Raw genomic sequence first — 23,779 nt, forward strand, 5'->3', positions numbered from 1 at the left:
CTGTGTCCACTACCTGCTGTACATATCCTACCAAGTCAGTCCTACACTGATCCAATGTCCATTTCTCTGATGATGCAATTGTTGATGACTGAAGTGCTAGATACTAACCAACCCTAACCCAACCCCCCCTCCATATCCCACACCCCGGATTGTGATGCCCTTCCCAACTACTTTGGCACGTGTTGCAGCCATGAAATTCCAAGTTAATTATTATTTGCAAAAAAAAAAAAAAGTTTATGCGTTTGAACATCAAATATCTTGCATTCAATTGAATATGTGTTGAAAAGGATTTGCAAATCATTGTATTCCGTTTATATTTACATCTAACACAATTTCCCAACTCATATGGAAACGGGGTTTGTAGTATACATCTGTATCATGAATCAATTTAAGTGGACCCCGACTTAAACAAGCTGAAAAACTTATTCGGGTGTTACCATTTAGTGGTCAATTGTACGGAATATGCGTACAATTGACCACTAAATTGAAACTTGTATTAGTAGATTGCACAGTGAAGTACATGTACTTCACTGTGCAATCTACTAATACAAGTTTCAATCAATCAATCAATCAATATAGGATGGCCCCAAAAAAGGCTGTCTGTTGCCTAGAAGCAGGAAAACAAACACAACTCGTACGTATAGGCGACCAGAATTACACTTGATCAAGTGAAGTCCTTAATGGTATAATAATATAAGCAATATTCATTTGACGTATGACTATGTTGTTATTTGAAGTTGGGCGCTAACACTTTGTACGACGCTTGCATTTCATTGATCGCTAACAACGGAAGGTATCGCGAGAAAGTGCGAGAACATGGGCACAAGACAACAAAAATACATCTGTGAACAAACCAGCGAACGATGGCGGCGTCGCTGCTACGCCGGGACAAGAAAGCGGTGGCCGCCCAGCTCAAGGCAGATTTAAACCGGACTGACAACAGCTCTGGGCTGCGCCAGCTTCAGGAACTGCTGGACGGCGAGCTAAATCCAGAAAAGCCGGCGACGGACACCGAGGCGCTTGACTGGTGTAAATGTCTAATCACCGGGGGAGAATGTTTCGAGGAGTTCTGCAAGACGGTCCGCTCTTACGACAACGCCACCCTCTGCGGCTTGGTGTGGACGGCCAACTTTGTGGCGTATCGATGCCGGACCTGTGGCATCTCCCCCTGCATGTCACTGTGCGCAGAGTGCTTCAATAACGGAGACCACACGGGCCACGACTTCAACATGTTCCGGAGCCAGGCTGGCGGGGCCTGCGACTGTGGAGACAGTAATGTCATGCGAGAGACCGGGTAAGTTAGCAGCTAGCCATGCTAACTTTGCTATCCCGTGACATGTCCAGTTTGGAAGGGCTAGCTATACAAACCTCGTAACCAACGGGGTATTTTTTTTGTCCATATGTCCAAAATATGATCCGAACATATTTATCTGCACAATTTAGGATTGCCTCTCTTGTCATTTATGATGAGATGGTTAGCACTGACTTAGCAGCTCCGCTCAATATTAGCCATTAGGTAACAACATCAATAATCGGACGTTCACCTTAAACTGTTAAATGCTACTGTTAATTATTCCAATGTGGTGGTTGCTTACTCGCCCCTTCTACCACATTGTGTAAACGTCGGATGCGCTCACAATAGTCATAGTATATTCATGCATGTTCTCTCGTAAAAAACTGATGCAATGCACCTGCTCTGTTTTCTCTCATTAAGCTCCATCGAGCACAATAACAACTAATAGTAATAATCCAAATTGGTTTGAGTGCTTGGCATGTCCAACATAACTGAAGGCAGAGTAAATACCACGTTAAATCAAAGCACACGACTGCTATGTAATCTTCCAAAAATGAATTTTATGGCTCCTCTGCGGTGTTTATTGTCTGAACAGCAGTGTTGGGTTAGTTACTGAAAACCAGTAACTAGTTAGTTATTAGTTACTTTATTTCAAAAGTAACTCAGGAACTTACACCAAAAAGTAAGTAACTATTTAGTAGGGGTGTGGGAATAATTCGATTCGAATTCGAATCGCGATTCTCACGTTGTGCGATTCAGAATCGATTCTCATTTTTTTAAAAATAGATTTTTTATTTAAAATTGATTCATTACATTTTTTTTATTTTTAATTAATCAATCCAACAAAACAATACACAGCAATACCATAACAATGCAATCCAATTCCAAAACCCAACCCGACCCAGCAACACTCAGAACTGCAATAAACAGAGCAATTGAGAGGAGACACACACACGACACAGAACAAACCAAAAGTAGTGAAACAAAAATGAATATCATCAACAACAGTATCAATATTAGTTAAAATTTCAACATAGCAGTGATTAAAAATCCCTCATTGACATTATCATTAGACATTTATATAAAAAACCAATACAATACAATAGTGTCACAGTGGCTTACACTTGCATCGCATCTCATAAGCTTGACAACACACTGTGTCCAATATTTTCACAAAGATAAAATAAGTCATATTTTTGGTTCATTTAATAGTTAAAACAAATTTACATTATTGCAATCTGTTGATAAAACATTGTCCTTTACAATTATAAAAGCTTTTTACAAAAATCTACTACTCTGCATGCATGTCAGTAGACTGGGGTAGATCCTGCTGAAATCCTATGTATTGAATGAATACAGAATCCTTTTGAATCCGGAAAAATCGTTTTTGAATCGAGAATCGTGTTGAATTGAAAAAAAAAAAGGATTTTGAATCGAATCGTGACCCCAAGAATTGATATTGAATCGAATCGTGGGACACCCAAAGATTCACAGCCCTACTTTTTTTTCCCTTCTTTTTTTAAAAAAAGCTTCCAATAATGCCCTTTCAGCCTTCATTTCAGTACTGTTATCACACTGGAGAATAATACAATCTGTTGATCAACTTGACATGCATTTGCATCACTGAACTCTGCCAAGCAATGTGGTCTACATACAACACACAAAGACAAAGATATGTTTCAAAGGGCCAATTTATTTCAGGCCAGAACAAATTGACAAAACTATTTTAAATAGCTGCAACATAACATACTGTATTTTTCGGAGCATAAGTCGCACCGGAGTATAAGTCGCGCCTGCCGAAAATGCATAATAAAGATGGAAAAAAACATATATAAGTCGCACTGGAGTAAAAGTCGCATTTTTGGGGAAACTTTATTTGATAAAACCCAACACCAAGAATAGACATTTGAAAGGCAATTTAAAATAAATAAATAATAGTGAACAACAGGCTGAATAAGTGTACGTTATATGAGGCATACATAACCAACTGAGAATGTGCCTGGTATGTTAACGTAACATATTATGGTAAGAGTCATTCAAATAACTATAACATATAGAACATGCTATACGTTTACCAAACAATCTGTCACTCCTAATCGCTAAATCCCATGAAATCTTATACGTCTAGTCTCTTACGTGAATGAGCTAAATAATATTATTTGATATTTTACGGTAATGTGTTAATAATTTCACACATAAGTCGCTCCTGAGTATAAATTGCACCCCCGGCCAAACTATGAAAAAAACTGCGACTTATAGTCCGAAAAATACGGTACATAAGTAACAAACAGCATAATAACAACATGGCTGTAAACCTGGCTTCACCTAAGGAAGGCGCACGTGACATACACAAAGCCTAACCAGGCAGATTTTAATTGTTGTTTTGGGCAGTAGACAAATCTTTGATCCAAGACACAACTTACATTTAACTAAAATGTTCTTTTCTTTGTGCTCGACAAGAGAAAAGAAGTGAGAATATCTCATACTTGCCAACCCTCCTGAATTTCAGTGCCTCTCCCAGGGACAACCATTCTCCCGAATTTCTCCCGATTTCCAGCCGGACTTAAGGCACGCCCCCTCCAGGTCCGTGCGGACCTGAGTGAGGACAGCCTGTCGTCACGTCCGCTTGGCCAACCAAAAAGTAACCACAGAACACCATACCGTATAGTGTTCTGTGGTTACTTTATGGTTGGCCAACGGTTTACATTGTATTGCGCACCCCCTTTCCCCTCCCCACACATACACCCACACCCAGACACACACAGAGCGCGCCTCCGGCTTGTGACACAAGAGATTCAGAAGGACGACACTGCAGTGCTGCAATAAAACACACTCAGATCTTCTGTTTCTAGCCGATACTACATAAAAAATAACGTCAAATAACGCAGTAACGCATCATGTAGTAACGGTAACTGAGTTACTGAATATAAAAAATAACGCGTTAGATTACTAGTTACCGCCGAAACTAACAACGTTACAGTAACGCGTTACAGTACTTTGTAACGTGTTAGTCCCAACACTGCTGAACAGTAATAAAGAAGGTGTTTGTAATATTTCCCCCTGTGCAGTTTTAAGCCACTGCAAACTGCAGCCACTAAAAAAACTCAATGCTTCAGGCTGCAGTGTTCTATGTTGTGGTCTATATTCTTCAAACTCCATCTTATGAACAGGTTTTGCAGACGACATCGGTTGAGAACAGGAGAGAACATTCCGTCAATACCCCAAGATCTTCTCTTGATGTCGGAGTTGGTTCTTCCTCGCTTTATTCTCAGTGTCATACAGTATCTGAGGGATGGATACACAGAACCAGGTGAAAATAAGTTTTGTCATTCCACCTACTTGACATAAAGGAAGTTAACCAATGACCTAAGCTAAGCAACATCATATCTTATTACATGTTAAATGTAGAAATAGATGTGTTGCACAAGCTGCATACCGGCTGTTATTGCTCTGTTTACGTCAGGTGTTGTGCTAAGAATCATGACATGAATTTGTTATCTCGCTGCACCAGACAGCTCAGCTGAGCGAGATCTACAAAAAGTACTACAGCAGCTGGAGCCTCAAATCTCCTTCCTGGAGGAGCTCACTAAAATGGGCGGAGCAATGCGGACTGTATTGACAAAGATCTTGACCAATCAGCAAGCGTTCAAGGAGCTGAGCATGGGTAACGTTGTTCATTTGAGTCTTTACAATGTAATAATCAATAATCGTTCAAAACAGTGGTTGTAACTTTGGTTCTGATTTATTACATTGCTGCAGGCCAAGAGGAGAATTTGTTTGCTAAAAACAACTATGACAAATATTTGTCAGCATTGAAGAATTCTGGTCTGGTGTCTATGGAGGAAAAAGCCCAAAGTGCTGCCAGCGACACTCCTGTCGGTGCAGAAGGAGGCGCAGAAGTTTTACTGGGTGAGATCGTCTTCCTACTTACAGTACAGAACAAAAGTTTGGACACACCTTCTCCTCATTCAATGTGTTTTCTTTATTTTCATGGCTATTTACATTTTAGAGTGTCACATCAAAACTATGAATGAACACTTAACAAAAAAAGGTGAAATAACTGAAAAAATATTCTAGTTTCTTCAAAATAGCCACCCTGATTACTGCTTTGCACACTCTTGGCATTCTCTCGATGAGCTTCAAGCTGTGAAGTGAAAACCATTTCAGGTGACTACCTCTTGAAGCTCATCAAGAGAATGAGTGTGCGAAAAAGTAATCTGAGCAAAGGGTGGCTATTTTGAAGAAACTAGAATATAAAACATGTTTTCAGTTATTAACTCCACATGTGTTCATTCATAGTTTTGATGTGACAATCTACAATGTAAATAGTCATGAAAATAAAGAAAACACATTAAATGAGAAGGTGTGTCCAAACTTTTGGCCTGTACTGTACATTACTGTAGTGTAGGGGATACCCTTCGTATTATTCTCTAGATTCTACTGGGGCGGTATAGCTCAGTTGGTAGAGTGGCTGTGCCAGCAACTTGAGGGTTCCAGATTCGATCCCCGCTTCCGCCATCCTAGTCACTGCCGTTGTGTCCTTGGGCAAGACACTTTACCCACCTGCTCCCAGGGCCACCCACACTGGTTTAAAATGTAACTTAGATATTGGGTTTCACTATGTAAAAGCGCTTTGAGTCACTAGAGAAAAGTGCTATATAAATATAATTCACTTCACTTCACTACTGCTGTGAATGTTAAAAGTTGATATTGAAAATGTTAGATTTTTATTTTTTTAAATATGTGTTAACTCTGGTTGAATATGTAAATATAAACACATTTGCATGTCTAGTGGGGGTGAAGGACTGCACTGACTACCGTATTTTCGGACTATAAGTCGCTCCAGGGTACAAGGTGCACTGGCCGAAAATGCATAATAAAGAAGGAAAAAAACATATATAAGTCGCACTGGAGTATAAGTCGCATTTTTTGGGGAAATTTATTTGGTAAAACCCAACACCAAGAATAGACATTTGAAAGGCAATTTAAAATAAATAAAGAATAGTGAACAACAGGCTGAATAAGTGTACGTTATATGACGCATAAATAACCAACTGAGAACGTGCCTGGTATGTTAACGTAACATATTATGGTAAGAGTCATTCAAATAACAATAACATATAGAACATGCTATACGTTTACCAAACAATCTGTCACTCCTAATCGCTAAATCCGATGAAATCTTATACGTGTAGTCTCTAAAGTGAATGAGCTAAATAATATTTGATATTTTACGGTAATGTGTTAATAATTTCACACATAAGTCGCTCCTGAGTATAAGTCGCACCCCCTGCCAAACTATGAAAAAAACCTGCGACTTATAGTCCGAAAAATACGGTATATTTTTGGTACACAAATAATCTTCATGAACTCGCTGTCGCCCTTTTACTTTCACTTTTGGTCAATAATTTACTTTAACTTTCGGCTTCAGAATTGCTCACATTATTTTGGTGAGAACAAAATGACAGTAAAACACTGTCGCACCAAATAATCTTTCCACTCACGGTCTTAAGGAAAACCTTTGATTAATGACCTTTTTTTATTTAAAATTTTTTTTTTTTACAATGATGGATACTCATGTTAAACAATGCCAAGATCAAATTATAAGGTTCATGCATTTTGGCGAGTGCTTGCACACAGTTTTGGATGCCTTAGTTTGTGGGGTTAGGTAGGGTAGAGCAGTGTTTTTCAACCACTGTGCCGCGGCACACTGGTGTACCGTGAGATATTGTCTGGTGTGCCGTGGGAGATTATGTAATTTGGGTTAAAAATATTTTTTGCAACCCAGAAATTATAATCCGCAAATGTGCCGTTGTCGATCAGAATCAGAATAGTTTTTATTGCCATTGTTTGAGAACGGGTTCACAAACTAGGAATTTTTCTTGGTGCAATAAAACACATATAACGTATAATGGTCTGTACTGTCTAGAGCTCGGCATATCAGTAGGTGGCAGCAGGTAGCTAATTGCTTTGTAGATGTCAGGAACATGGTTTGTCGTAATCACAATATGCGGGAGGCAGCGTGCCGGTAAAAAGGTATCTAATGCTTAAACCAAAAATAAACAAAGGGCAAGTGTCGCTAAGATAAGGCGTTGACGCTTAGGGATGGCTATGCTAAACGAAGCTAAAACTGAACTTGCTGCAAAGTAAACAAAGACATAATGCTGGACGACAGCAAAGACTTACAGCGGGTGGAGCAGACGGCGTCCACAAAGTACATCCGTACATGACAATCAACAACAAAATAGGAGTGCAAGACAAGAACTAAAACACGACACACAGGAAAACACTGAAAAACTCCAAATAAGTCAGGGCGTTACGTGACAGGTCGTGACAGTACACCTACTTTGAGACAAGAGCTATAGTGATGCATGGTTGGTTATGGTTTGAATTTGTGTCCAACAATTGCGAGAACGACTTTTTACGTCAATATCGGCTGCTGAGTTTAATTTTTTTATGTTTTCTGCTGGTGGTGTGCCTCCGCATTTTTTCAATGAAAAAAATGTGCCTTGGCTCAGAAAAGGTTGGGATAAAGTATTAAAAGCAGCATTTTTTATGCAAAGTCTGAATCAATCGGTGTGCAGGTGTACCTAATGTTGTGACAGGGTAAAGGTACAGTAAAGGCCAAAAGTATGGACACACCTTCTCATTTCAATGCGTTTTCTTTATTTTTACGACTATTGTAGATTGTCACATCAAAACTATGACACCTGTGAAGTGAAAACCCTTTCAGGTGACTACCTCTTGAAGCTCATGGAGAGAATGCCAAGAGTGCACGAAGCAGTAATCAGAGCAAAGGGTGGCTATTTTGAAGAAACTAGAATATAAAACATGTTTTCAGTTATTTCACCTTTTTTTGTTAAGTACATAACTCCACATGTGTTCATTCATAGTTTTGATGTGACAATCTACAATGTAAATAGTCATGAAAATAAAGAAAACACATTCAATGAGGAGAAGGTGTGTCCAAACTTTTGGCTTGTACTGTATATTATTGTTTATGACGATTATTTTCAACTGTGTCTGGAAGAAAAATAGTGGTGACGACTTCAAGATATGTTCAAACTGTGTATATTTTCAAAACAAAAATGTTGAGTGGGGCGTGGTTTCATTTGCAATATGGAAGAGCCACGAGAATCGAACATATTGCAGACAGACTAAAACAAACGATTATAAATCTGCCCGTGGAGCAGAATTTACGCAACATGTACACCATGTACTATCAAGTACATATTATCTAGACCACAAGGAAGTGTATTAAATGTAAATTAAAATCTTTGCAGATCCCCTTTAAAAACTTAAACTTTTTTTACCCAACTATGTTAGTGAACGGTCCTACTGTTTACCCTCCTAATGATGGCGTATGCATCTGTCGGTCTGTTTCCACAGGATCCGCAGCACCAGGAAGCCCAAATGAGACGATAAAGGAGGTTTGTAACAAACCTGGAACCAATTATAGCCATTTACAAATCTTATTTTTAATATCCTGGACAGAATCCTCTGCAGTGGACATTTGTGTTTTTCCACAAAATAGACGTTTTCAGGAGGATATCACAGCGCAACCCCTAATGTCCGAACACAATCGAGTCCAGGATGCTGGTTGGAAATGAAAATAATTGATTCTCGGAACAACACGTTGCTAGCATAAAAAATAAAACCTGTTTTCTTTTTACAGGCAGAGTTTTAAGTACACTTCGTAATTGTCATATACAAGTGTAAAATAAGTAAACCACTTATTAATACCTGTAAACAATATTGATAATGTTAATAATATTGAAACAAATGATTAAGTGTGAAAACCTTAAGTTTGACAACAATCGACAACACGCATGATAAAGCTGGACCATCATTTACCTCAAGTAACTTTTAATGTACTGTATACTCTTCTTACGTTCTTCTCCTGACATTTTGTGTTGAGGTCTGTCTTTGGGAAATGTTGCAAAATGTCTAAGCAAAAACAAAACACACTAAATCCCTCAATGCTCGCTGATCTCAGGGTTTATAAGATTTGTGATAGTCTCGTATCGTGAGCTGACATCTTGTGAGATGTGTATGATGATTATTTTTGTCTTGTGTAAATTTAGAGGTATTGTTTTCTCCAACAAGTGTGGATGAATTGCAAATTATCATCAATATTGGCTTCCTGACCGTTACCTGATGCTGTCCAGCACTTAATTTCTGATCCCGATATTAACCGGTAACGATATTTACAAACTTGGAAAGAATTGCTGCCTTTAGGAGCGCGGCGCAGTTAAATGAGGTCATCACTCGTGTAACCGTAAAGGTCACATGTACGCACATACAGAGTATTATCCATTAATTTGGCAAAACCCAGGCAATAAATAATTTTTCGGATATGAGCTGATCTTATTTTTTACGCCGATATCATGGGACAGCCCTACAAATAATGCATTCGTGGTTTCCTTTTTGATTTTTTTTTAAGGTAAATATCTGTCTTTACCATGTAAGCTGATATGCTTTTAGTGACTTTTGCAGATGAAGTTTGATGTGTTTTGTCATATTCCTAGGAGGACCAAGATGCTGGACAGTCTGTTGGACAGAGAAAGAGGGTTAAGCTGAGCAGCAGTACAAAAGGTAATGAAGGAAAAGCGTTGTTTCCTGAACTTCTTTTTAATTGAGTTTTTTTCCCTCCCGTTAGACCTATGTATTATAGAGTCATTGAAGCATAAATGTTTTTTGGAGGAGTTCCTGTTTTGGACAATAAAATATGAGTTTCCTCAGAAGATGGTCACCTTCTTACTAAACATGTTGCCAGATCAAGATTATAAGGTATTATTTCCTAGCAAATATCAGTGCACCTTTTTTCATTCTGATAGTTATTTAACTTAGTTTTTTTCTGCTTTTTTTCCAGATCACATTTACAAAAACATTTGTTCAGCATTATGCGTTTATCATGAAAACCCTGATGAAAAGTCACGAGTCGGATACCATGTCTAACCGCATTGTACATATCAGCGTGCAGTTGTTCAGCAACGAGGAGCTGGCTCGTCACGTCACCGAGGAGTGTCAGCTGCTGGACATCATGGTCACTGTCCTCCTCTACATGATGGAGAGTTGCCTTATTAAAAGTGAACTTCAGGGTAAGTGTGTATTCCAGTTCCGATTACAAACAATGCATATTTTTTGGGGCTCTTTGGGCGACTTGACTGGTTTATCCATTTACCCTTTTTTAGATGAAGAAAACAGTCGCCATGTCGTGGTGAACTGCAGCGAGGCTCTGTTGAAGAATAACACTTATTGGCCATTAGTTAGCGATTTTATCAACATCTTGTCGCACCAAAGTGTCGCAAAAAAGTTCTTGGAAGACCATTCGTTGTTGATGCTATGGATGAGCTTTGTGTCTTTTTTCCAAGGTAAGTCATTATTGACATAGGAACACTTTATAGCCTTTGTTGGAAGATAGCTCTTCTTCATCATGCCTGTCGCCTTGCCCTTGTCATAAAGCTTGCCAGTAGACAAGCATATTGTTCTCCAAACCCATCGCTCGCTTGTTGGGACCTTTTTACCATAAAGAATAACTTCAATGTGGTAGTGCAACCAAAGACAGATGGATTTTCTATGTAGTATACTAATTATTCTTAACCACACTCATTAGTCATGCTGTAATAGAACAAGTTGGAAGCACACAATTGTTGAGGTGGCTCATGGCTTCTGTAATTATTGACCTCTCTTGCTCTATATACAAAACCCAAAAGCAGTGAAGTTGGCACGTTGTGTAATTCGTAAATAAAAACAGAATACAATGATTTGCAAATTCTTTTCAACTTATATTCAATTGAATAGACTACAAAGACAATATATTTAATGTTCACACTGAGAAACTTCATTTTTTGGGGCAAACAATTTAATGGCAGCAACACATGGCAAAAAAGTGGTCACGGGGGCATTTTTACCACTGTGTTACATGGCCTTTCCATTTAACAACACTCAGTAAACGTTTAGGAACTGAGGAGACCAACTTTTGAAGCTTTTCAGGTGGAATTCTTTCCCATTCTTGCTTGATGCATTTGTTGACAAAGTGGTGAACCTCGCCCCATCCTTGTTTGTGAATGAGTGAGCATTTCATGGAAGCTGTTTTTATACCCAATCATGGCACCCACCTGTTCCCAATTAGCCTGTTCACCTGTGGGATGTTCCAAATAAGTCTTTGATAAGCATTCCTCAACTTTATCAGTCTTTTTTGCCACTTGTGCCAGCTTTTTTGAAACATGTTGCAGGCATCAAATTCCAAATGAGCTAATATTTGCAAAAAACCCACAAAGTTTTCCAGTTGGAACATTAAATATCTTGTCTTTGCAGTCTATTCAATTGAATATAAGTTGAAAAGGATTTGCAAATCATTGTATTCTGTTTTTATTTACCATTTACACAACGTGACAACTTCACTGCTTGTGGGGTTTGTCGTATGTATTAGTGTATATTACAGCTACCTCTGTTATTTACGTGCCTTTTTGTATTAATTTGCACACACACAAAAATACTATTGATATACAATGTAAAGCAAATCCCATGTGTTGAAAAGGTTAAGAAGATCCTAAAGTCTTGTTAATCCACCTCCCCCAAGATGTCACAATTATCACAACAGCAATGCAATCCATATAATTTACAATAAACATACTCATCATAGCTCACTCGAGACCAACATAGCCTTAAATTGTTTTTGAAAATAATTAAGTGACGTTGTGGATTGAGGAGCTGGTCGTAGTTTATTCCAAAGAGGGAACATACATTTATTGGTAGACATAAAAGTCACAATAGGGTCTTGTTGAGTAAGTATATCAAAATATGTAAAAAAGAAAAAGGAAAAAAATAAGGAAAATTTTCAAATCCGTAGATAAATGTACATAAAAATAGATTTACAATATGTGTTCACACTAAATATTGTCAAAATGGTGTCCTTTTTTTTTCAAGAAAAAAAGAGGAGCAGATGAAGACAGTGTGTTGGAAAAAATCAGTATTTTCAACAATTCCTTTTGAATTAATAATATTTTGTAAATGTGTAATTGACAAGTAGCACCCCAAATACTATTGCAATACATTATACGTGGATACATTAAACATTAATACAATGTCAACACACAAGAATGATTAAAAAATAGCAAGCCTTTCTCAAAATACATATTATCATATCATCTTGCCACTGACAGGTTCAATCAATATGTTGTCCCAAGGAAAATTTCCATCAACAATATCTCCTTAACAATTGGTTTGTGGCACCAGGCTAATTTTGATGTCCTCATTTAATAATTTCACATCTTCTTTATCATAGTTTTTGTTTTTGCTACTAAAAATGATTGTTAGTTTTTTTAATAGTAAGTGACAATTTATTAATTCAGAAATATTAGACAGTTCTTAATCTCTTCATCTTCACAGAACAATTTCCCTTGTGGATCATTAAAGTTTGTCTAAGTCTAATTGCTTCTTGTCAAGCAATCAAGATAAGAATGTGATACTAAAAGACAGGTATCATCAGCAAACATACAAGGCAGTACATTCTCACAATTCTTTTTAAATATTGATCTGAAATCAGAGGTCCCTAAATGGAACCCAGAGGAACCCCAGAAACTAATTTAGCTCTGTTAGAATTGTGATTATTAATTGAAACATTGTTCTCTTTCATGAAGATAGCTGTTTTCAAATATAATTTTTGGAATTAGGCACTCCTGTAGTTCATTTAGTCTAAACTGTTAGTAGTCAGGTGTGGTACTGATTGTGGGTGAACTGCGAGCAATGCAGCCTTTGTCACTGAATTAGAATAGTGGATTTATGCTGCTTACTTGCCATGTGCGGTCATTACACTATAAATAACACTCAGTGGGTTTGAGTATCCTCTTTCTGAGGTGCACAGTGTTGCTCCACATGCACATACTGCTCTTAGAATGAAATGCCCCCTTTTTGAATCAAATGCATTTGTGACATGTTTGTATAAACTTTGATTTCCTGTTGTGATAGGAATGAACCTGAATAAGCGGGAGTTGAATGAACATGTGGAATTTGAATCTCAGACATACTATGCAGCTTTTGCAGCTGAGCTCGAGGCCTGCGCACAACCAATGTGGGGTCTTTTAACTCATTGCAAAGTCAAAGTAAGTCATGCTTGTTAACCTGTACCTACTTTGTAGACATACTGTACAGTATTTGGGCTTTGAACATGGTGAAATGTCCCTGCACAGGAGACTCAGGAGTATACTAAAACTGTGGTACGCTACTGTTTGGAGACTCTTCAGATCTGGTTTGATGCCATCAGCTTCAATGATGAGGTAAAGTAAGAACATACTGTACACACAAACAAGCGTATCCTGGTGTTTCTCATGGCTTTTATTTGTCTCCCAGCCTTCGCCAAATCAAGTGACATTTCACTTGCCGCTACACCGCTACTATGCCATGTTCCTCAGTAAGGTCAGTCTCGCTGTTGAAATGTAATTGCACCATACAACACTACATTAAAAGATGGTTGATTTGAACCATTCCTAGGCTGTGAAGTGCCAAGGTTTGGACCTGGACAGTCTCCTGCCTGACCAAGAGATGCTGATGAAGATCATGGTGCATCCACTGCAAATTCAGGTACGGAGGCTTCATCAAGAAGCTGATTGTAAACATTTTTTTTTTTAACTTTCATTTGAATTATGACGCACGTTTGCTTGTAGGCATGTCTGTCTGAAATTCACAGCAACATGTGGGTCAGAAACGGGCTGCAGATAAAAGGACAAGCTATGACCTATGTGCAGTCACACTTTTGCAACTCCATGATTGACCCTGACATCTATCTACTCCAGGTCAGGACTGCTCACTGTCTGTAAATCTGGTTCTTGTTATAAAAGTATCCGCCACCCCTTTTTTTTTTTTTTTTTACAGGTTTGCGCATCAAGACTTGATCCCGACTACTTCATCTCAAGTGTTTTTGAGAGGTGCGGACCAATTAATGCACTTGCAATAGCTGTGTTAAGTAAGGCTTTAAAAAATATATAATCTATTTGTTTACACAGGTTTAAAGTTGTTGATCTTTTGACCATGGCGTCTCAGCATCAGAATGCCGTGTTAGACGCTGAACAGGAAAGACCGATGCTAGAAGGCGCTCTGACCTTCTTAGTCATACTGACAAGCCTTCGCATTCATTTAGGTAAGTGGTACAGCACAGAGTATGTCATAGTGCTGACACTGCCACTCTCAGGGTGAATAATGACCTTGTAACGGCTGCTGATTAAAGGAAATGCTATGCTTTTTTGTTCATCAGAACATTGGCGTTTTATTTGAGGCAGGTATTAGGCAGGGTTATCAGGCACTGTTAAAGTGACTCAAAAGAAGCTAATGTGCGTCCATTTATCCCATATCTAATCTTGTCCTTGTTCCTTGAGGGTCCGTTTGGGGACATTTTTCCCTTTTTGAGGCTACCTCCTTGACCTATAGCTACATATTTTGTTAGGCTGATGACACATTAAGATACTTACTTGGTTGTAAACTGCACTGTTCAAAACTGGAAGCTACAAAATATTTATACAAACAAAGCACAGATAATCCTAACATCTGGGTCGCCCTTCTCTATACGCAGATAATGTGCTGTGTGGAGCCCCACGATTTGTGGGGGGACCCAATTTTTTCTGAAGGGGCATATATAAAATGGCAATGAATGAATTGACACGGCGCGTCATATGAAATTTGATCGGAAATGTATTCCTAGCTAGAACCTGTTCCTTGATATTGATATACAGTCGTTCTTTGCCACATTGCGCTCAAATATTGCTGCTTTACTTGACTTTTTTTGGGATATTTCAAAGGATATTAAAAAATTAAGCATTTACAAGCATAGACATCCTCAAATAAATTAAAAATATCAATACTACAGTAGTATTGGTCACTATTGGCCACCGATTGGCTCAGCCTCAGGCAGCATTACTATTTCGGATTCAAGTAGTGTAAATATGACTAAAGGGTGCTATTTCATGTCTAGAGGGCTCTTATAATATTAATGAATGTATTTATGAGATCATTAACTAGTTTTTTATGCTCTAGCTAAGAACATTTATGATTTATAATCAGGTCTGAGCAATATAGACCAAAACTGATATAGGTAGGTAGATAAATAGATAGTACTATGTATCCCGGTGTATATGTGTTTAATGGCTGGATAACCAGTGTTGAAAATACTCAGATTATTTTTTGTTGTAAGTAGTAAAGTAATGTGTTGCTTATTCTTATAAAATAATTAGTTAGCCGTTACTATGTCAAAGCAGTTTTTGTTAATTTTGCCGAGGCCAAGACTCAAAGCGCTTTACATAGTGAAACCCATTATCTACATCTTTAAGTTGCATTTAACCAGTGTGGGTGGCACTGGTTAAATCACGTGTATGGTGAGGATGGTGTTCTGCTGACCTCGACTACGGATGTTGTGGATCGGTGGAGGGAATACTTCGAAGACCTCCTCGATCCCACCAACATGTCTTCCTATGAGGAAGTAGTGCCTGGGGAATCTGTGGTGGGCTCTCCTATTTCTGGGGCTGAGGTTGCTGAGGTACCATACCATACCATACCAACTTTATTTATAAAGCCCTTTAAAAACAACCACAGTTGAAAAACAAAGGGCTGTACACCACAAAGAAATAAAGGCAAAGGTAGTTAAAAAGCTCCTCGGTGGCAAGGCCCCGGGGGTGGATGAGATCCGCCCAGAGTTCCTTAAGGCTCTGGATGCTGTGGGGCTGTCTTGGTTGACAAGACTGCAGCATCGCGTGGACATCGGGGGCGGTACCTCTGGATTGGCAGACCGGGGTGGTGGTTCCTCTCTTTAAGAAGGGGAACCGGAGGGTGTGTTCTAACTATCGTGGGATCACACTCCTCAGCCTTCCCGGTAAGGTCTATTCAGGTGTGCTGGAGAGGAGGCTACGCCGGATAGTCGAACCTCGGATTCAGGAGGAACAGTGTGGTTTTCGTCCTGGTCGTGGAACTGTGGACCAGCTCTATACTCTCGGCAGGGTCCTTGAGGGTGCATGGGAGTTTGCCCAACCAGTCTACATGTGTTTTGTGGACTTGGAGAAGGCATTCGACCGTGTCCCTCGGGAAGTCCTGTGGGGAGTGCTCAGAGAGTATGGGGTATCGGACTGTCTGATTGTGGCGGTCCGCTCCCTGTATGATCAGTGCCAGAGTTTGGTCCGCATTGCCGGCAGTAAGTCGGACACGTTTCCGGTGAGAGTTGGACTCCGCCAAGGCTGCCCTTTGTCACCGATTCTGTTCATAACTTTTATGGACAGAATTTCTAGGCGCAGTCAAGGCGTTGAGGGGATCTGGTTTGGTGGCTGCAGGATTAGGTCTCTGCTTTTTGCAGATGATGTGGTCCTGATGGCTTCATCTGGCCAGGATCTTCAGCTCTCGCTGGATCGGTTCGCAGCTGAGTGTGAATCGACTGGGATGAGAATCAGCACCTCCATGTCCGAATCCATGGTTCTCGCCCGGAAAAGGGTGGAGTGCCATCTCCGGGTTGCGGAGGAGACCCTGCCCCAAGTGGAGGAGTTCAAGTACCTCGGAGTCTTGTTCACGAGTGAGGGAAGAGTGGATCGTGAGATCGACAGGCGGATCGGTGCGGCGTCTTCAGTAATGCGGACGCTGTATCGATCCGTTGTGGTGAAGAAGGAGCTGAGCCGGAAGGCAAAGCTCTCAATTTACCGGTCGATCTACGTTCCCATCCTCACCTATGGTCATGAGCTTTGGGTTATGACCGAAAGGACAAGATCACGGGTACAGGCGGCCAAAATGAGTTTCCTCCGCCGGGTGGCTGGGCTCTCCCTTAGAGATAGGGTGAGAAGCTCTGCCATCCGGGGGGAGCTCAAAGTAAAGCCGCTGCTCCTCCACATCGAGAGGAGCCAGATGAGGTGGTTCGGGCATCTGGTCAGGATGCCACCCGAACGCCTCCCTAGGGAGGTGTTTAGGGCACGTCCGACCGGTAGGAGGCCACGAGGAAGACCCAGGACACGTTGGGAAGACTATGTCTCCCGCCTGGGAACGCCTCGGGATCCCCCGGGAGGAGCTGGACGAAGTGGCTGGGGAGAGGGAAGTCTGGGCTTCCCTGCTTAAGCTGCTGCCCCCGCGACCCGACCTCGGATAAGCGGAAGAAGATGGATGGATGGGTGGCACTGGGAGAAGGTGGATAAAGTGTCTTGCCCAAGGACGCAACGGCAGTGACTAAGAAGGCCGGCCGAAGCGTCAATCGAATCTGGAACCCTCAAGGTTGCTGGCACAAGCGCTCTACCACGGAGCGGCGTGGCTCGGGTGATAGAGCAGCCCAGCCAGCAACTTGAACAACATAAACAGATAAGTGATAAAGTCGCTACAAGGAGAGAAAACTGTAATCCCTCACCCATAGCCAAATGCAGTCGGTGACCAAAGCATTGCATCACTCGGGAGTCGAGAAGTCTGCATTGCAGCAGCTATATTCTTATAAAAAGTTTGTTGTTGCGTCGTCGTGCGTCAAAGAAGCCTACGTAAACACGCAAGGGGCGGAGTTGAGCCTAAGAGAATGCCCTCTGCTGCGCCCGTCAACCGTAGAGAGAAGCAAACGGATGTGACAAAGTCACATCAAAATATATCGGTATGGCGGTATTGTCTGAAATATATATCCCTCTCTAAAATATACCGGTATTAACTATAATACCTGTATACTGGCTCGCCCTATTTAAAATTATTTTTTTCTACTTTACGGAAATGCATTTATCGCGGCCATATCTGGAACCAACTAACCGCGAAAAACGAGGGATGACTGGAATGACACATTTTACTTGTCATTGACACAGATCCTTGTGGCAAGCTGCAATAGTGCTGGTCTTGTAAGTGTTTGTACTGGGTTCAATTCCTGGTTGGAATTGTGCCCTGGAGGTTTTTTTGATTGTGTTTTAATTATGTCAAATGTGTTATTTTGCAATAAAAATTAATTATTGAACAATTTTGTCTTAGTATAAAACATACATCAAATTAAATTAATCTTTGAGTCTAAAAGTACTCTATTAAAGTCGTTTTACATAAATAAAGTGTGGAAAAATGTAACGGAGGGGCTGCCTCCAAATAGAATTCTGCTTAGGGTCCCAATTTAGCTAAGGGCGTCTCTGAATGACGTAGTCAAATAGAACACATTTTGTCAATTATGCTATATATACCGGTATTTAGTTTCTTTTTTATGAATCTGACACAAAACCATTTAACAAAAACTGCTCACATTCTGCTCCTCACTCCTGCCATCAGGCATGACAGATGATGAGATCCTTCGGGCTGAGATGGTCTCGCAGTTGTGTATGAATGATCGCACTCACAGCTCGCTGTTAGACCTTGTATCCTTTCAATAAATCCAAGCGCCTATATATACTTTTCCATCCATCACAGACATGTTCCTTAAGCATGTTTCCACAGATTCCTGAGAATCCCAACCCAAAGAGTGGTATTGTACCAGGGAGCTGCAGTTTTGAGGAGATGCTCTCTGCGGTTGCTGATTTCAAAGCTCCTGTGTTTGAGCCAGGAGGCTCCATGCAGCAGGGCATGTACACTCCCAAAGGTAGGACTCACTGCCCTTTTGATCATACAGTTGATTTTCTGACCTGCATTTAGGACATTCACCTTTAATTCTCCTTGCTGCCCTCCACTGGCCACCCAGAGTCATTTCAAATATGGGTACAACACCAATGTGAAGACAAAGTCCTAACTATTCTTCAACATCATTTTCCTAACAACCAGTACTCCATTCTAAGGCATTACCAGTTGTATGATAGTACAAACCCCGTTTCCATATGAGTTGGGAAATTGTGTTAGATGTAAATATAAACGGAATACAATGATTTGCAAATCATTTTCAACCCATATTCAGTTGAATATGCTACAAAGACAACATATTTGATGTTCAAACTGATAAACTTTTTTTTTTTTGCAAATAATCATTAACTTTAGAATTTCATGCCAGCAACACGTGACAAAGAAGTTGGGAAAGGTGGCAATAAATACTGATAAAGTTGAGGAATGCTCATCACACACTTATTTGGAACATCCCACAGGTGTGCAAGCTAATTGGGAACAGGTGGGTGCCATTATTGGGTATAAAAACAGCTCCCCAAAAAATGCTCAGTTTCACAAGAAAGGATGGGGTGAGGTACACCCCTTTTTCCACAACTGCGTGAGCAAATAGTCAAACCGTTTAAGAACAACGTTTCTCGAAGTGCAATTGCAAGAAATTTAGGGTTTCAACATCTACGGTCCATAATATCATCAAAAGGTTCAGAGAATCTGGAGAAATCACTCCACGTAAGCGGCATGGCCGGAAACCAACATTGAATGACCGTGACCTTTGATCCCTCAGACGGCACTGTATCAAAAACCGACATCAATCTCTAAAGGATATCACCACATGGGCTCAGGAACACTTCAGAAAACCACTGTCACTAAATACAGTTGGTCGCTACATCTGTAAGTGCAAGTTAAAGCTCTACTATGCAAAGCGAAAGCCATTTATCAACAACATCCAGAAACGCCGCCGGCTTCTCTGGGCCCGAGATCATCTAAGATGGACTCATGCAAAGTGGAAAAGTGTTCTGTGGTCTGACGAGTCCACATTTCAAATTATTTTTGGAAACATTCGACATTGTGTCATCCGGACCAAAGGGGAAGCGAACTATCCAGACTGTTATCGACGCAAAGTTCAAAAGCCAGCAGCTGTGATGGTATGGGGGTGCATTAGTGCCCAAGGCATGGGTAACTTACACATCTGTGAAGGCACCATTAATGCTGAAAAGTACATACAGGTTTTGGAACAACAATGCTGCCATCTAAGCGCCGTCTTTTTCATGGACGCCCCTGCTTATTTCAGCAAGACGATGCCAAGCCACATTCAGCACGTGTTACAACAGCGTGGCTTCGTAAAAAAAGAGTGCGGGTACTTTCCTGGCCCGCCTGCAGTCCAGACCTGTCTCCCATCGAAAATGTGTGGCGCATTACGAAGCGTAAAATACGACAACGGAGACCCAGGACTGTTGAACGACTGAAGCTCTACATAAAACAAGAATGGGAAAGAATTCCACTTTCAAAGCTTCAACAATTAGTTTCCTCAGTTCCCAATCGTTTATTGAGTGTTGTTAAAAGAAAAGGTGATGTAACACAATGGTGAACATGCCCTTTCCCAACTACTTTGGCATGTGTTGCAGCCATGAAATTCTAAGTTAATTATTTGCAAAAAAAAAAAAAAGTTTATGAGTTTGAACATCAAATATCTTGTCTTGTCTTACCTTGTCTATTTAATTGAATATGTGTTGAAAAGGATTTGCAAATCATTGTATTCCGTTTATATTTACATCTAACACAATTTCCAACTCATATGGAAATGGGGTTTGTATACTAATGGTCTTACTATGATAGTATATACAATAATTTAAATGATGCAAGTAATCTTTACAGCCTTGTGTTTTCTACTTTGTAAACTAAAATATTTATTAACCCTCATCTGGCCACATGGGGGCAGCCTTACACCACCACAAACAGATTAAGTAGGCTAAAATTCAATGTCACTTGAACCAGCTCTTACAAAGCAAATGTCCTTCCTTGTCTCAACTAGCCGAGGTGTGGGAGAAGGAGTTTGATCCCATCATGGTTGTTCTCAGGACGGTCTATCGACGTGATGTGCAGTCAGCAATGGACAGATATTCAGCATTGTAAGTTGTACATGTCCCCCAAGCAAATGGTATATTTTGTATTTGTCAATGCATGTTTATCCCTAAAATCAGCAGTCTTTATTGGGCGCATTCACACGAAGTATTCTCCAAAACAAACCTGTGTCACACTATTAAGTGTTGTCAGGTCACCTCTCTCCTGCTCATGAAGGCACCTGATAAGAAAGGTCAGGTCTATTGGTGCTGGAGTTGCTTCCAATTAAATAACTGTCGAGAAAAATCAATATTTCAGTCTAAATTTTAATAGAATTGAGGAAATCTCCCTTGTTTGCTTCTGGGCTCCTGAGACGGATGTGTGAGTTGGCGGTGAAAGCGAATCATTGGGGTTCACCTTCTTCATGATTATTGGAATGAATGACAATACCATTACTGTGGAAAGGTAACTCAAGTAGTGCCTGGCGTTTGAAATGATGTGGCGGAAGATAACCTTTGTATAATGATACCATTTTGGGTGTAGATGTAGCTGAACGTACAGATGGATCATCGGTAGTTGCATGTTCTTTCAAGGATTTCACACACTAGTCACTAGTCGCTATTCGGAGACCTCATCTTTTCTGAAACAAAAAACTCCCATCACTAGAGTTTACAATTTGTGCGTTAATCTTTTAGAAATCGTACAGACAACTACTGAACCTGTTCCAACAACAGCAATAGAATTAAAATGTATAGATATTCTTATATATAACTACTTGAAAAGATGTTACATTTTTGGAGTCACACTGCAGGTACATTTAGAACGTAGCAAGATGTTACAGGTTATCTATACGTGTGATATGTAATTATATTTACATACAACTGGCTAAAATCCACAATATGTCAATGCCTGTATGCATGTCTCACACATATATAATCAATCTTATGTTGCATAGAAGATTACGTGACATTCTGGCTGCGTCAGTAACTGTGTCCATTGTGCTGTATTCTTTCCTTTTTGGGATTTATATCACCTAGTTTAAAGCAGTCTGGCATTCACACCGGTAACCCATGGCCTCCTTACAAAGCGAGGACGGCCCTGCATCCATGCTACAAAGGTCTAATCAAACTGTTGCACTGCAAGACCCTGCACATTGTGATTTTCACTCTCCTCTACAAGGTGAGCCCTTTAACAGTGAGCCTTTTTTTTTTGCCCCAATTTGTGCTTTGGAGCAATGTGTAGCTGTTATTTGGTGTTAATCTTTTGCAAGGTATATTGTCATGATGAACATGGTTTCAAATGATGTTACACAGGATTTAAAAGCAAATAGCATAGCTGATGTGTATTAATTTAACGGAGACAGCCACAGCCATTATCGGGTTATCAACATTGATGGGTTATTTAGTGTTGATAAGAATTTTGTGTGACTAGCTTAACATCTAAATGTTTTTTTATTTAATTTGCTTTGTAGATATGGATGGATCATCAGAATATGTCTGAACATGTGCTGTGCATGGTGCTGTACCTAATCGAGCTGGGCTTGGACAACCAGGTTCAAGACAGCAAAGAAGACGAGGTAAGATATGAGTATTATTGTTAATTGATCAGCAATGTAAAATAAATAACTGGGCTTAAATATAGGACTTTTACTTTTTGAATTGAACTACTAAAATTAATTAAGAGATATTCTTATTTCTAATCTATTTAGATGTACCTTTTATATATTGTTGCTTTATTCTCAATTACCCCGAGATAGGATGTAAAGCAGGGATATTCAGCTAAATTGTTTTGGAGGCCGCATTTCCAGGAAGCTTGAGACCAGACTTCTCCCTTCCCTTCACTATTGGTCTTCATTTTTTATATTCCGGGGAACCAGCATCCTCAACAGTAGACATTTGATTTTGGTCTATTTATTTTGTCAGAGTTACTGGACCGCTCTGCTGTTTTTAACGCCCTTCTGTAAAAAGCTAGTCAAAGATCATTTCTATAACAGCACTCTAGTGTTCTTAAGAATCTGCTGCAAAACGTGAGTCTTTAACAAGTTTTTTTGCACTGAACTTGCGGGGTAACAGCCTAAATGATAAAAAAAGAGGACCTAAACTAGAACCTTGAGGAACACTACTAGTATTACTAAAGAAGTTGAATGACTACTGAACTGCATCTGAAGTGAACAAGCGACAGCAACATCTTAGTTACATAGATCACAATACGAAAAATATGTGTAACTGAAACATTAGATGACTTGTAAGGTTGCTTTGAGGAAAACTTCAGTTATGTAAATCCCAGGTTTGGACCCCAGTGTTCTATGTTTGCTAGTAAGTTTAAAATGTCAATGCAAGGCTCTGCCAATGTGTTTAAAGTGGTCCACGTTCTTTTATACCAAAGGAGCACTCTAGTGAGTTCTGGAAATTGCAGCAAAAAGTTTGTAAATGCTAAAAAGGAGAGTACCGTATTTTTCGGACTATAAGTCGCAGTTTTTTTCATAGTTTGGCAGGGGGTGCGACTTATACTCAGGAGCGACTTATGTGTGAAATTATTAACACATTACCGTAAAATATCAAATAATATTATTTAGCTCATTCACGTAAGAGACTAGACGTATAAGATTTCATCGGATCTAGCGATTAGGAGTGACAGATTGTTTGGTAAACGTATAGCATGTTCTATTTGTTATAGTTATTTGAATGACTCTTACCATAATATGTTACGTTAACATACAAGGCACGTTCTCAGTTGGTTATTTATGCGTCATATAACGTACACTTATTCAGCCTGTTGTTCACTATTCTTTGCTTATTTTAAATTGCCTTTCAAATGTCTTCTTCTTCTTTCGTGTATCGTCTTCATATGTCCATCTTTGTG

At 39.8% G+C, this 23,779-nt stretch overlaps 1 protein-coding gene across 2 annotated transcripts in view; it reads left to right on the forward strand.

Annotated features, from left to right (window-relative positions):
- The first annotated feature begins 793 nt into the window (after positions 1–793).
- The window catches only part of ubr3 (ubiquitin protein ligase E3 component n-recognin 3), a 94,558-nt gene continuing 71,572 nt past the window's right edge, over positions 794–23,779 (forward strand). For both annotated transcript variants that reach the window (XM_062069871.1, XM_062069872.1), the window contains exons 1-21: positions 794–1,294; positions 4,465–4,604; positions 4,806–4,958; positions 5,054–5,203; positions 8,684–8,724; positions 9,823–9,889; positions 9,954–10,084; positions 10,167–10,395; positions 10,489–10,668; positions 13,268–13,401; positions 13,489–13,575; positions 13,649–13,714; positions 13,790–13,879; positions 13,963–14,091; positions 14,171–14,223; positions 14,302–14,435; positions 18,539–18,624; positions 18,704–18,845; positions 20,889–20,985; positions 21,955–22,096; positions 22,389–22,493. In XM_062069871.1, coding sequence (XP_061925855.1) covers positions 864–1,294; positions 4,465–4,604; positions 4,806–4,958; positions 5,054–5,203; positions 8,684–8,724; positions 9,823–9,889; positions 9,954–10,084; positions 10,167–10,395; positions 10,489–10,668; positions 13,268–13,401; positions 13,489–13,575; positions 13,649–13,714; positions 13,790–13,879; positions 13,963–14,091; positions 14,171–14,223; positions 14,302–14,435; positions 18,539–18,624; positions 18,704–18,845; positions 20,889–20,985; positions 21,955–22,096; positions 22,389–22,493 — 2,787 coding nt within the window. In that variant the 5' untranslated portion in view covers positions 794–863. The remainder of the gene's footprint in view (positions 1,295–4,464; positions 4,605–4,805; positions 4,959–5,053; positions 5,204–8,683; positions 8,725–9,822; positions 9,890–9,953; positions 10,085–10,166; positions 10,396–10,488; positions 10,669–13,267; positions 13,402–13,488; positions 13,576–13,648; positions 13,715–13,789; positions 13,880–13,962; positions 14,092–14,170; positions 14,224–14,301; positions 14,436–18,538; positions 18,625–18,703; positions 18,846–20,888; positions 20,986–21,954; positions 22,097–22,388; positions 22,494–23,779) is intronic.

The sequence above is a fragment of the Entelurus aequoreus genome, linkage group LG14 (assembly GCF_033978785.1).
Source record: "Entelurus aequoreus isolate RoL-2023_Sb linkage group LG14, RoL_Eaeq_v1.1, whole genome shotgun sequence".
Taxonomy (NCBI): domain Eukaryota; kingdom Metazoa; phylum Chordata; class Actinopteri; order Syngnathiformes; family Syngnathidae; genus Entelurus; species Entelurus aequoreus.